The 15,801-nt window shown below is 32.4% G+C and overlaps 1 protein-coding gene across 1 annotated transcript; it reads right to left on the bottom strand.

Annotated features, from left to right (window-relative positions):
- Positions 1–1,613: 1,613 nt before the first annotated feature.
- On the bottom strand, positions 1,614–7,533 carry LOC104234430 (protein indeterminate-domain 5, chloroplastic-like). The gene is made up of 5 exons (XM_009787991.2): positions 7,318–7,533; positions 7,035–7,225; positions 6,389–6,785; positions 3,516–4,760; positions 1,614–1,896 (listed from the first exon to the last, which is right to left on the bottom strand). Exons 2-4 carry the CDS (start codon positions 7,198–7,200, stop codon positions 3,569–3,571), a joined length of 1,755 nt encoding a protein of 584 aa, XP_009786293.1. The 5' UTR covers positions 7,201–7,225; positions 7,318–7,533; the 3' UTR covers positions 1,614–1,896; positions 3,516–3,568.
- Positions 7,534–15,801: the final 8,268 nt, after the last annotated feature.

Here is a 15,801-nt window from a genome sequence, read left to right on the forward strand (position 1 = left end):
ATTAACTATATTATCAATAACTTCTTGCATATGATAACTTTTGAAAGAATTCTTAGTCTCCCTAATTTGAGGAACAACAAATTTAAAGCTTTAAAAATGTAAAAGTTAGACTCATTGGTTATCCATTTTTTAAATGGATAATATGATTCTTATCCATATTTGATTAGTTTTAAAAAAATTTATTATCCACCTTATTTTTAGTGAATAATATGAATAGTTAACTTTTACTTTTAATCATTTTGCCATCCCTACTTGCAAGAAATGTAGAGTATTGAGTTCGACCCCTGAAACATCATAACGTGAAACATATGTCGAGCATATGTTGCCGCCTATACTAAGACCAAACATTCCAAGAGAACAACTAGTTAGTGGGATACTACATTACAGTTGCTAATTACTCTATCAATTCATTTGAGAACCCAAACATCTACTATGAACCCTACAAATAGAAGGTCCACTTGATATAAATTATACCAATTGATTCGCTGTAGTTTTCAAGATATATATGTAAAGTTTCAAGTGTAAGGTCCACTTGATATGTGTATATGGCTTTTTGGATTAGCCATGCAGCTCCTTATAAACAACCAAATATATATCGTGGGTATACCAAGTTGTTAATGATAAAGCAGATTAAATCTCAGAAAAATTTCTTGGATCCCTTCCTATACTGTGAAGCCCCACCAAAAAGAAAAGAGAGAATAATTAAAATGAGCGCTTCAATTTTTAACCTTATGGACTTCAATTTCAAGCAAGAATTAGTCAATTGTTAGTAAGCTTTCTCTTGCTGTAAACCAAATCCTTCGACCTTTTGTAACTAGGAATAACATAACATAGTTTTTAATGATGTCTATTTTCACTAAATACGAATTAGATCCATTTCAATAAACAGAGAATGAGTCTCTTTTATCATCCATCATGTAATTTGTCTAGTTTACACCACGGGGTGAGATAATACTAGGTATGTTGTTGTTATTTTGTTGTCATGTAATTTGTCTAGTTTATCCAATACTACGTTTTACACGGTTATATACTTAAATTTATCAAGGTTGGACAAATTTGATGTAAAGAGAATTGAGACACGCCTCTCTCCTAAGCAGTGGCAGATGTGGTTCTTTGCACGGCAAGTTCATTTTTACTTTTTAGTGTTATTAACTTTTGAACAGAAATATATATATGAATTAAAATCGTTAAAATTTCAACAAATCATATATATGAACCATTGTTTTTAAAGGCGCAATGTTAAAAACCTTAAAATTAAAATTTATCAAGTTTAAATCTTAAATCTGCATGTGTTCTGTGTTCTGAAGATTAGTTTTTTCTTTTCACTGTTAGATTGGTTTGTAGGGTATTTGATATAGTCCCTTCCGGGCTCCTAATACTTTCAATCCAATATAGCTGGAATTTTTATTTTTTATTTTTTGAAATTTTTTGGTAACACTATAAACATTACCATTGATAAACAATGAATAATATAGCTCGAAAGTTGTACGGTAAATTTATGACTCTTTTTCTCGAGCAATAGGTTTGAGTGGTAACAATGGTAAAACGTAACCTAAAAAGAACTATTTATATAAATCTGTCATCTGATGGCCAAAGCTAATTGCACAATGATATCAATTCAAGGAAAGGCAGTTCTAAAATTTTGTGCAGTTAATACCTGTATCTTGGCCTATAATCTGGACAATTACACAACAAAAGCTAATAACAAAAAGAAACAACTAAAAAAATAAAGACTACAGAATCTAACCAACCAAAAGAAAAAGAAAAATAAATAAAACTCAGAAAGTTTGTTTTCTAAAGTTTTCTGTTCTAGTTTCCTGCTAAAATCTTGAAGAGTTCTTCGTTCTACAACTATCTGCTCCATTGTAAAACACTTTCTTGGATCCAATTACATCACTGCAAAAAAAAAAATCCATAAAATTTATTCACGAAAAAGATTCACAATGTGTTAAATCAAAGTCTGTCGAAGAATAAGGAGCAAACATATAGATAAAGAAAAAACATTATTAAATAGCATTACATAACAAACATATAGATAAGAAAAGAAAAACATTATTAAATAGCATTACATAAAAAACGAAAATTTTGTCAAGCTAGTAACTAAATACTGAAAACATAACACTAAGCACTCCGCCAATTTTTGATGGCATACCTCTTGTTCTATTAGAGTTTGCAAAGACTACATTATATTGATGATTTAAAAAACAAATACTTGTATGAAAAACAAATATTCAAAATTATGTATATTGTTATAGTTCAAAAGGACGAATAATCCAAATGCATTTGAATTTCTATTGAGTATCCAAAGACCGAATAGGGGCACCCCGTGACTTAGTACATGCATTCACATGAAGACAGAGAGCACGAGGGGCAATTGCTGAACAGTTGGAGAGGGACAAGACATGTAAACAACAAAGGAATATAATTATGCGATAGAGATTCTGAAATATTATAAACATTGCATGATAGTATATACAAAGATGGCATAACATTATTACTCTCCCCTCCACTACCCATATAGTCATATTTGACTGAATTCTAGAAAGATATATATATATATATATATATATATATATATATATATATATATATAACACTAAAAACTGTAAAAACTGCATGTACAAGCTTACGTATTTCGGAATGGATTAAAGATAAATTACTTTGACCTATAAGAAAGTCAAACTAGAGAATTCTTTCTGAACATAGAGAGCATTTAACTCCTTAATAGGGTAGAATTTCAATTAATCTTACTAGCTAGTAATATGCTTATGAATGTAAGTAGTAATGAAGTGGTAATAGATCAACAAAACTTTCGCACTAAAACATGTTTTTACAAACAACATCTCCTGTTTAAAATTTTTCTTTTTACAAACAATATCTCATGTTTGAAAAAAGTTCACGAAGCTCATTTTTGTGATTATGTCACATAATGTTTATTTTCCTATGTTTGCTGTCAATTATATATGGACTTAGGTTACATGTAAAGATACTTTTATACTATCGGTAAATTTTAACATGTGCAAGTAAATCAATTCCCTCTGTTCCAATTTATATAGTGGAGCTCAAATTTTAAAAGTCAAACTTCTTAATTTTGATTGAATTTTTTGAAATAAAATTTATATACTATTTTGGAACTACGTAAAAATTAAAAAAATCAAAATATCTAAAACGCATATGAAAAATCACAATTATAGAAAAACTCGTTTAACTCTCGAAGTTCGAACTCTGTCCCTCGTTTATCAAACTACCAATTATATTTATCAAAAAATTCACTTATATATATATATATATATAGAACTTAACCTCATTCAATATAATATGTATGCGTGGTAAGTAATTTTAAATAATGTATCCCATGATATCTGCAGAATCCGAAGGCAAAGGGCAATTATTCGAGAAAAAAACAATAGATTGCAGCCAAAGTAGAAAACAACAGACATACACATTGACATTCAGACAGGCACATTACAATCAATGGAAAGAAGCTTTTCTTTTTTAAAAAAAAAAAACTTTACCTGTACTTTTTGTGCATGTCTTCCTTCTTCCCCAACTTTTTTATTTTTGAACGTCACTGAAAATTTCCAGCACCTCCAAAAGACTGATGATGGCTTTGTGGTGGCGGCGCAGCTTTTGAATCCAATGTGCTCATCTGCTGCTGATCTCTGTGGCTGCTTCCAAATCCTCCACTCATGCTCCTTACTATTTCCCCAACTCCAAGAAAATCCCTTGTCAACCTATTAGCTTGCTCAGTTCCCATATTTTCCATTGAAAAGTTATTAATCATTTGCTTCTTCTGTGGTGGCTGCTGTTCAAAGTTATTCCCGTAGTCGTTCTGTTGATTTTGATCATTATTACCATAAGCATTTACGACTAGATCATGAAGATGATTCTCGCTTAAAGGGTCGCCATAAACAACGCTGCCAAAGTTGACAGGTGGCGGCGGATGAATATCGGATTTGGTGGCGCTAGAGGATGAACCAAAGGCTTTGAGCAAGGAGGCACTGCTGTTGTTCATGTTGTTGTTGCTTGTTGTGGAACCCATTTGAGCTGCTTTCTGGAGGAGCGCGGTGGCAGACATTGGTGGCGCAGGTGAAGCACTACTGTTGTTATTGAGATGGTTACCGTAGAGAGATGGGATTGAGGAACTTATGTGATGATCAGTACCAAGAAGGCTACTAGCTGAGAACATGTTGGATGAATTATTCGACCCGTCACCACTGCTGTTACTGAACTGATGACTCGGAAGCAATAGACCACCACCTCCTGCTGAAATATTGCTATTTCCATGGCTTCCTACATTTTCACTATTGTTGTTGCTATTCTGGAAGAAATTGAGGTTGAACATGCTAGCCACAGAAGGGGAGCTGTTATTATTTCCATTGTTGTGGAGATCAGGAAGTTGCATTAGGCCATGTATTGACGGCTTATTCGCCGCGTAATCTTGATGATTTGTTTGATCAGCTGGAAGAAAGAAGGACGTCGAAGGGCGGAAAGCTGAGGCGCCAATGGATGTCGTCCCCATAAGGTTGCTGTGATCGAATTGGCCACTAGTCTTGATGTTGCTGCTGCTACCAAAGTGCAGTATATCGGTGGAGTTAGAATGATCTGAAATTTGGGAACCCATTTTTGAGAGGCCTAAACTCATGTTATTGCTACTTCCATATAAATGACTCCCAATGCTGCTCAAGCTTGGTGGATTTCTCGCACTTTCTTGTGCCAATGCATCACAAAAGGCTCTGTGGGTGATGAAACTATCACGCCTGCATTAAACAAGATATATAATATTTATGAGAAAAATTACCTAACGTAATAAAGGTAGAAAGAAAAAATGAATTGTATTTCTGAAATTAAATTTATTGTGTAGGAGTGAGATGACCAAAAAATTTAATTGTAGAAGAAGAAAAAGATGAAGACCATTAAGTTAAAAATTCTGAAAAACAAGAATATTCATGTGGTATTTACCAAGAATGTCACATAAAATTACAACGAACTGTCACTCTCTTAGTCAAAAAACGAGATTAAAAGTAGTAGACTCTTGTGAAAAGAATGTACTATTAGTCAGGTTGTAGAAACTTTGAGATAAATGATTACCATTGAATTTACCAAACGTCAACAACAACATGGATTAGAAAATGAGTTGGATTTGGTACAGTGGTCCCATCCCCGAGATGATGACAATTAAGAATCAAAGTAAATTGTCTAATTCAAATACGAGAAAATTCCAATAATGGAAATGACAATGAAATTTTATTTATAAAGGATTTAGGTGATACTTATATTCACTATGACCTCCCATTTCATAGAGTACATAAAGTAAAAAAACATGAAATTCCCCACACATTAATATTGACTCCTTGAAAATAAATGAATAAACGCAACAAAAAGAAAACTTGGGTATAAAACATTTTAATGAGAAATAATGAATCAAGAGCTGATCATGTGCATAGATTTTAATCTTTATTAAACTAAATGGCTAAAGAATAAAACCCAGCGCCATTAAATGAAAGTAAAAAGAAGGGAGTAGTACTATAGAACCAGTCTTTTTAATCCATTTTTAGCTATATAAGGATGTTAATACCACAGATTAAATATGACATAGCATTTCCATCAAAAGTAGTAGTAGTGATTGTGAATGAGAAAAAATTTCCAGATAATTGAAAGGGGAATAGGGGGTCCAAAAACATTATCATGAAAAGGGGTGGCTGAAAGAATTCAGAACTGAACGCATCTATCCAACACACAAGAAAACAAAACAAAATAAAAATAAATGTAAGGGGGACATTACCATTTTTACATGGCATAGCAACACGTGAATATGAAGAAACGATAGCAGTAACGGCAAAAGGACGATGGTTCCTAGGAAAGAGACTCTCACAAGACAAAGATAGAGAAGAAAATTTTAATTAGATGGTACAGTTTTTTTTTTTTTTTTTTTGTTTAGCTTTTGAAACTTCTATTACCATAGTAGGAGTAGATGATTTCACGTGTGGACACACACATATAAATTTTGTGCTAGCTAATTAGTCGTTTCGTCATTCACTGTGTAGTAAAAGATCCAAAGACAAAAACAAGACCTACCAGAAAACAGACAAAAAGAAAAAGAAAAGAAGAAAATTGAGTCTAAAAGGAATCTGTAACTGTTGGAAAAGCTGGAGAAAACTTTTTCCATCATTTCTAGCTCCTCTTTCAACAATCACACCTGGGGAATCTAAAAGCCCTAAAATCAAAGAAGATGCCAACCATTTCACTCGAATAAACCATTAATTAAAAAAAAACTTAAATCCTCATGATTGTTAGTAGTACAAAAAAAAAGGTGTCCATAAATCAAATAAAAAAATTCATTTTTCTTATAACTTAAACTTTTAGATGAAATGGAGTATACAGATACCTTGAGAAAAGGGTGCCACAATCACATTTGTATTCGCGAGTACCACAGGTTTTAGTATGAGCTTTCCAATCAGACTGGACAGCATACTTTTTGGAACATTTTTCGCACTTATATTTCTTTTCACCATGTTTTCTGGAGTAATGTTTCTTAATACCAGTGAGATCGCCAAGGGCTCGAGAAGGGTCATGGTGAACACATGTGGGCTCAGGGCACAAATAAACTTTGCGCTTCACTTCTTTTGTACTCTTCTGCTTTAGCTTCCAAGGCAAATTGTGTCCTCTTCTGTGTAGCTGTAGGTTTTGTTCCCTTTGAAAACCTTTGTTGCATACCTCACATACGAACCTGTTTGTTGCCATTAGGGTCTTTGGTGATAGTGCTATTATCTCTGCATCTGGATCTGAGCAGAAAATAAATAAATTTTGTTAGAAAGTGGTAACATATAAAGATTAATATTAGATTAAAATGTTTGGGTGCTCTTTTTTCCCTTTCAAAACGAAACAAATTAGGGTTTTCCTTCCTTGTAAAGTTGAATTTACATGAAATCACCTTTTCTCTTTGAATTTTCGATGCAAAAAGGAGAATTCAAGCTCTCTTTTTCTATTTTTTTATGTTTTTTTTTTAAATAAAACTGTTATAAGGTACTTGCTTGGTGTGCCAGGCTGATTTCTTCTCTTCTTTTGTGGTGCTTGTTGTTGTTGTGGTTGCTGCTGAATGTGAAGTTCTTGTTGTTGTTGTTGTTGTTGTTTCATCTGTTGGTTTTGTTCTTCTTCTCTCATTGCAAGAAACACAGCTGATGAAGGCCCTGCAGCCATCTTTCTTTTGGGCTAAATTCTTGAGCTATTTGTAGAATTCACCCCAAACAAAAAAATTAAACAAAAGGAAAAAAAAAATTAGGAAAGGATTGAATTCAAGAAGCTTTTGTCACAAACCTTATCAGGAAAACCCTCTAAAAACACAAGTTGGTGCTGAATTGATTTGAGCTAATAAAGTAGAAGAGTGAGTGAGTAGGAGGAAGAGAATTATCATCCCATGGTGAGCTATTTGATACCCCTTTCTTTGTTTTCCTCTTCTTCTAATATGTAACCCTTTGCTATAAATGAAATTTTCTAAAAAGATGCTACTGAGGTTCTTCTATGTGTTTCTAGGTGTCATGTATATACACAAACACATATCTATAGCATTTTTCCTTTTCATTTTTTCTCTTTTTTCAGTTTCTTCTCTCTTTCACTATTTTTTCTTCTCATTTTTCTCCTATTTCCCCTTTTATACTCATTATGCAAAAATGAAAATATATATAATATATAATTATCAAAAGAGGGAATGAAAACTTTGAAAAAGTAAATTTAGGGGTCGTTTGTTTATGATTATACACGAATTGTTTATATAGTGTATAATAATGTAAAAATTATTATACGGGAAATATAATGCAAACATTAAAATGCAGGAATTATCATGTGGGAATTGCCTAATTTAGTGAGATTCTGGCCGTTAGATATTCTTATTCATAGATTGCTATTACACGTAGTAATCTGATCTCAAGTTCTATCCCGTAAATATCATAATAAATAGATTCTTATACAAGTTATAACGGGATTAATAATACATTATTTGATGTTTAACAGTAAAATTTTCGTTCAACTTATGCGAAGTTTAATGCCGGAAAACAAAACAATACATTATTTATACAAAAATTATATTAGTTATCCTGAATTTTATATCGAAACCAAACATTTTATAAGTAATGTCACACTTCATCCGCAGATTAATTTTCTTATACTTTAAACCAATTGATTTATTAGAGAATAAATCTTTTGAGAAGGCTTAAAGGAGAAATTTGTGAAATTTATTATTGTATTATAAATTGCATGCACAAATCATTATTACTACAACTAACTTAAGGATAGATACTAGTCTAGAAATTGAGCAACATTTTTTTGATTTACAATAATTTTCTCAAAAAAAAGAGGGGATGCAGAGGCAGAGTGCGGATTTGAAATGAATTCGGAAATTTAAGTACTCCTTAGAAGTTATCGGAGTAATTTGTATATATATCTAATAAATTTTTAAAATAAATATAAAATTTTGAAGAAAATTATTAAGTTCGACATTATTCTAACTCCGGCCTTGAAGAGGGGTAGAAGGGGGAGGGGAAGAAGAGGAAGCTGATGGTGCTGTCGAGGGAGCCCACAGCCCGTAACGTGTCCATATGCGGCGTCGGATTGGGTCCACCTTGCCTCTCTTTCTCTCATTTCGTATCCTTCTAATCACTTCAAGCCAAAACCGTTCCTTCGTCACCTTTCCTTGGCTGTCACTGTGAAGGAAATTATTTAATATCTTTTCTTTACATTACATGTATTTTTGTAGCTAATAGTCAAAATAAATATTCCAAATGCATATTATATGCGAAGTCCTTGTCCATTTTCATTTTTCCCCTTTGTGTCATAGAACACACATTAGAGTTTTTGGCGAACCCAATACTGTATTTTATATTGGTGATTGGATTCTAAATTTAATTTTGTATATATTTAATAATTTTTTAATAAATATATAGAGTATGAACACTACTGAGTTATGCTAAACCCACATGATATATGCTACCTCAGTCCCTGTTTCTATTATGTTCTTGTGGGGAGCCTGTTTGCTCAAGGTCGACCATTGTTGTCAATTTTCTCTTCTTCATTTTTTCTTTTTTGTTTTTTTCAACAAGAATTATTTCAGAGTAGAATTTTAAAAGAAAAATGTTCATGTTACTTCGACCTTTATGGTCGATGAGTAGTGGGAGAGGAAAAAGTAAATAAAAAATACTTCATGCCTCAATTTAATGTAGGGTGGAGTTGTAATCAATTCGATTACTTCATTAATTGTTACTATTAATTACTTGTGCTGACACAGAGTTTTCGTTTAAACATGTTCAAAATCAATTTTAAGCACCCTTAACTTTTTCTGTTTTTCACTTGGTCTGAACCCCTGAATACTGACACATCATATCCACATTATCACCGGTGCAAGTTCTGTAAAATGATGAGTAAATGCTCCAATCTGAATTGGATAAAAATCTGTGGAGTTGAAAATACTAGGAACAAAAATTTGTACAAGTACGACACTGTCGATTTGCATATTAAGCCTTCACAATATATACATGGGCTTACTTAATCAGCATAAAAGTTATAAATCTAATCATATGTGTTAGGATCGAAAAAGTCAGGTGTCATGCGGAATCTAGTAAAGCAATACTTTAACGGCGATAAATCAGACAACAAAAAAGAAATATACCAAAAAGAGACAAACATATAACGTAGTTCGGCCAATTGACCTACGTCCACGGATGGAGATGAGCATTCCACTATATAAAAGAGAGTACAAAATCTCGAGAGAAGAACCTCACGAAGAGGCAAACACAAGTGACATACTAACATTTGTCCCGTAAAGTTCTCCCCCTAAATACGACTCTCAAATCTCATATGGTTACATTGTGAATGCTACTGAATGAGAAGGAAGGATCCTCAATTTATAGAAGTCCAAATCTTTTCCTACAAGAAAAAAAAAACTAGCCAAATATGGGGGATTTATAATTTCTTTCTACAAAAAAAAAAACTCAATTATAGTAAATATGTTGCACTTTCCTTTAAGAGATAGAAAAATTAAATATTGTAAGAAAATTAGGACAACACCTAACAATATGCATAAGTTGTCTTTCTTGTACCAATTGTTTGATAGATAATCTTTTAAATCTGCAGACAGTGCATATACGAGTAACTCAGTTAGCTAGAGAGATGACAAATTCTTTGAAATAACTTGAAATAACGTCCACTAGTAACAACATTATGCACCAAATGGGAGAAATATACAAAATTTTCAACACAGCAAAATTATTAACCTGTAAGAAAAATAGAAGTCTGAAAGCTTTAATTCTTCACACCACAACTATTTTATTGCAGTGGGCACAATTTTCATTTACGAAAAGCATATCTTGCATTTTAACATTAAAATTACATAATGCCTACACTCTTTAATTACAATTGAAATTTTTAACTAATTTAGTTCCAAAACTAAAAACTATTTCAATTTTATAAATAGGAAAGAAAGTGTCAACATTAATCTGTAAATTACGTAGTAAATTTTGGAACAATCCATCACATAAAAGAAGACATTCCCCAATGTCGGATTAGAATGGGTCTACTGAAGTTCCCAGTCCCACCCCCACCCATATCCCAAAGAAACAACCGAAAAAATAATTGAGAGCGATTTTTATTCATAATATTTATGTATTTCAAACTATAACATTGTGATTTGTACTTTTAGTAGTTTATATATATATATATATATGCTTATTTGAAAAATATTAAAATTTAATATATTCGAATTCTCGTCACAAATTAAGAGCAACAGTCACATATACTTCAGTTTAGGAGTAAGAAAAAATTGAAGAAAATCTCGAAGTATATACATTATATATATAGTTATGATGGGAGAGTCACATCAAGGGAATAAAAGGGAAAGAATGCTAAATGAAGAAAAAGTGGGCATCACAATCATAGACGACCCACGGGAAGACCTAATCCAACCACTAGGAATAAACAAGCAATCACTCTATCCTTGAGACACATAAATAACTAATACTCCTATAAAGTTACCAAAAGTTAGCAAGAAAATAGGTTGAATTATAATGTAATGACAACCAAATCCTGATCAAGCATATATGGTCAAGACATGCAAGAACGTTAGAGGATCAATGGTTTGGTAATGTACTTTCTTTACATTTTTTTTTATTTATAAGTTTTTCGTTTCTTACTAATTTCTGATTTTGTTTTAATTGTTTGAATTATTTTGTTCCAAGGTAAGGCACAAACATTAGAATCAATAAATTACAACCACCAAAGATTGCAGTGGAACGAATACAGTCCCTCAACTTATAATGAGCGAGGATCAGAGGTTTTAATTAGACTCATAGGAATAGAAAATTTTTGGTATGACGTGCGAATCAGGATAGTCTAACGCGAATGCGGATATCGGGCACCGAACGAGAAACCAAAAATAATTTGACCTAAATAGCCACCCATCCAATAGTTTAAAGTAAAAATAGCAGGCGGATGTATAATATACATAAATTCATGTATAATATGTAGGGTGTACAAAGAAAATCAATAAACTGTACCAAACCGATAATTTGAGTTAAACCGAAAAAACGACTATGATTTGATTTGATTTGGTTTGATATTAAAAAAATATGACCAAAATTGGTTTGGTTTAAATTAAAAAATCAAATTGAAACCAAACCAACCCGATATTACATGTATACAAGTTTTAAAAATATATTATTCATAAAAATATTTATTGTAATATAATTTATAAATATTTCTTAAACCTTTTCATAGTTTTTGTCTTTTAATATATTATTTCAAACTTGGACTTGAATTTTTCTCCAATAATTTTATAGCCCATAAATATTAATACTGCAAATAAAGCCAAAACAAAAATCAAATGGTTACTAGCGCTAGCAAAAATTTTAATTCAACACTAGTGAAAATTTAATTCACTTTCTAATTTTAAATTGATTTAGAAAGTGAAAATGTATGACTTGGTTCGTTCTTTTATTTAATGTTTACTTATATAATTAATAGTACTTATTAGTCATACTTAATTTAGCATGACTTAGTATTTGTAGATTATGTTCATATTTATGGCTTATTAATTAGCAAATATTTAGTATTGTAACGACCCGGCCGGTCGTTTTATGAGTTTCAGTCTCGTTCTCCCCATTTCTGCTTCCTTATGTATTGTTCAGTTACATTTTATCGTATCGTGATGGTTGGTTCAGGTTTGGAGTAGTTTTGGAGTGATATGAGACACGTAGTCTCTTAAGTTGACCATTTAGTTGAAAAAGTAAACTAGAAGTTGACTTGTAGGTAAATGGTCTCAGAATTTGATTTTTATGGTTTGGATAGCTTCGTTAGGTGATTTGAGACTTAGGAGCTTGATCGGAATGTAATTTGGAGGTCCGTGGTAGATTTAGGCTTGAATTGGCGAAATTGGAATTTTTGAGTTTCCGGTTGGTAGTGGAAATTTTTATATCGGGGTCAGAATGGAATTTCAAAAATTGGAGTAGGTCCGTTGTGTCATTTGTGACGTATGTGCAAAGTTTCAAGTCATTCGGATGAGGTTTAATAGGGTTTTGGATCGATTGCGGAATTCGGAAGTTTGGAAATCCCTAGGCTTGAATCCGAGGGTGATTTGGTGTTTCGATATTGTTTCGAATGTTCCGAGGGTTGGTATGAGTTTGAATAATGATATATGACTTGTTCGTATTTTTGGTTGTGGTCCCAGGGCCTCGGAATGATTTCGGAAGGTTGTCGGAAAGTTTGGACTTGAATTGGAGCAGCTGAAGCTGTTGTGTTCTGTCATAACCGCACCTATGGATTGGGGACCGCAGGTGCGAGCTGTAAAAGAAGGAGGGCAAGCGCAGAAGCGACATGGTCGTAGGAGCGGCCAGTAGACCGCATCTGCGAGCTGCAGGTGCGAGACCTGGGTCGCAGGTGCGGTGCTTGAGGACTTTAATGAGAACCGCAAATGCGGTTAATATGACCACAGGTACGGTCCACAGGTGCAATATTTTGCCCGTAGGTGCAAAAATCGCTGGGCAGAAAGTATATAAGTTCCCCTTCGCAAAATTTAGCCCATTCCACCATTTTTGAAGTCGGGATTGAAGCTTTTGGATGGTTTTGAAGAGGAAATCAAAGGGATTCTTGTTGAGGTAAGATTTTTAAACCTAATACTTGTATCTATTGTGAATTTCAGTGGATTAAATATGGAAATTTATGAGATTAAGGGTGAAAAATTGGGAAGTTAGGGCTTGTAATTAGAGAGATAAAATTGGGGGTTTGAGCGACCATTTGAGGTCCGATTTTGATGTTCTTGGTACGTACAGACTCGTGGAAGGATAAGGATTCTATTGATGTAATTTTTATCGGATTCCGAGATGTGGTCCCGGGGGTCGGGTTTGACCAATTTCAGAATTTTTGATGTAATTTAATTATTTTCGCATGGGTTCCCTTAGCATATATTGATGTTATGATTCGGATTTTGGATAGATTCGAGGCGAGTTGAGCCGAATTGAGAGACAAGGGCGTCGCGGAGTAGAATTTCATCCGGTTTGAGGTAAGTAACGATTGTAAATCTATACATGAGGGTATGAAACCCCATAATTTCGTATTGTTTTGATAAATGAGGTGATACACATATTAGGTGACGGGCGTATGGGCATGCACCCATAGGGATTGTGACTTGGCCCGTCCCGTGGCGACTGTAGAGTTGCATATTTAGATAAACTTTATATGATATCCATGTGTTTTAGAAATGAATCTGTTAACTTGGGCTGAATGTCATGTTTGGGGCCTTATGCCAAACTGTTTGGACCCTTAGGGGTATTTTACTATCTTCCTCACACTGTTTTGATTTGAAAGCATATCCTCAGTCATGATTTTTACTTGTTTATTGTTTGATTCAGTTTCATTACTCTACTTTCAAATATATGAAACTGTTTGGCTGAGTTCCCTAATTTTCACTGAAATGCTCGAGTGACTGTAAGGTTAATGACTGAGAGAGAGGTCGAGGACCTGATGGTGAGGATATATATATATATATATATATATATATATATATAGATCGGGCTGCACGTCGCAGCGATATTTATATATATGGATCGGGTTGCACGCAGTAGCGATATGTTGGATCGGGCTGCACGCTATAGCGATATGTTAGATCGGGTTGCGCGCCACAACGATATCACGCTTGGGCTGTAGGAGCCCCTCCGGAGTCTGTACACCCCCAGTGAGCATAGTCAACTATATATTACGGATCGGGCTGCACGCCGCAGCGGTTATTATTATGAGATATCTATTGAGCGGGAGTGCTGAGTGAGTACTGACTGACGAGAATTGAGCCACGAGTGACTGAGACACTTGCCCGATGGGCTATACTTATGAGTGATACTTTGTCCAAGGGACTTGTTTATGAGATTTTTCTGTTTTCACTCTTCTTTTATACTGAGTCTCTATTGAAAAATGTTGAATAAATGCTTTAAAGGATTTTCATTGAAACTGGAGTTTTTACGATATATATATATATATATATATATATTAAAGCAAGAAAGTTTGCATTGTGGTTAAGCCAAGTGGCAAGCTACCATAAAGTCACTTGGCAATCTTAAATTTAAGGTTGTGAGAGATTGTCAAATAAGGAAATATCACTTAAGAACTATATATGGAATTCCATTTATTGAAATTAAATTGAAATAAGAATTCTTTTAAAAAAAAATAAAGTTCAATCATTCTACTAATATTTTCTAATTGTAATTTTTTATTTGGAAAGTAAAGGATTTTGATATCAATAGTATTTTAATTCCTTTTCTAATATCGAGTGAGAAGAATATATCCTACCGTAATTTAATGTGTAATTTTAATTTATTGTAAAAATTCAATACTTTTTAATGAGTTGAAGATAAATATATTTTAAGCTTTTAACCTAAAGTTCAGAATGTATCTATATTTAATAATTTATTTATTTCATAATGAATAATTCAAAGTGTCTGTTTAGACTAAGTTTTCTTAATTTTAAACAAGTATACAATAAAAATAATTTTTAAAGTCTAAAATATAGAATCTATATGTATATATCTATATATATGTTAAAGCAATAAAGTTTGCATTGTGGTTAAGCCAAGTGGCAAGCTACTATAAAGCCACTTAGCAATCTTAAATTTAAGATTGTGGGAGATTGTCAAATAAGAAAATAAGAACTATATATGGAATTCCACTTATAGAAATTAAATTGAAATAAGAATCTATCTATATATATATATTAAAGCAAGAAAGTTTGCATTGTGGTTAAGCCAAGTGGCAAGTTACTATAAAGCCACTTAGCAATCTTAAATTTAAGATTGTGGGAGATTGTCAAATAAGAAAATATCACTTAAGAACTATATATGGAATTCCATTTATTGAAATTAAACTGAAATAAGAATTCTTTTTAAAAAATAAAGTTCAATCATTCTACTAATATTTTCTAGCTGTAATTTTTTATTTGGAAAGTAAAGAATTTTGATATCAATAATATTTTGATTCATTTTCTAATATTGAGTGAGAAGAATATATCCTACCGTAATTTAATGTATAATTTTAATTTATTGTAAAAATTCAATACTTTTTAATGAGTTGAAGATAAATATATTTTAAGCTTTTAACTTAAAGTTTAGAATGTATCTATATTTAATAATTTATTTATTTCATAATGGATAATCCAACGTGACTGTTTTAGACTAAGTTTTCTGAATTTTAAACAAGTATACAATAAAAATAATTTTTAAAGTCTAAAATATAAAATAAAGATAATAAATAAATGATACTCAAAAATATTAT

This window comes from Nicotiana sylvestris, chromosome 11, assembly GCF_000393655.2.
Source record: "Nicotiana sylvestris chromosome 11, ASM39365v2, whole genome shotgun sequence".
In the NCBI taxonomy this organism is placed as follows: domain Eukaryota; kingdom Viridiplantae; phylum Streptophyta; class Magnoliopsida; order Solanales; family Solanaceae; genus Nicotiana; species Nicotiana sylvestris.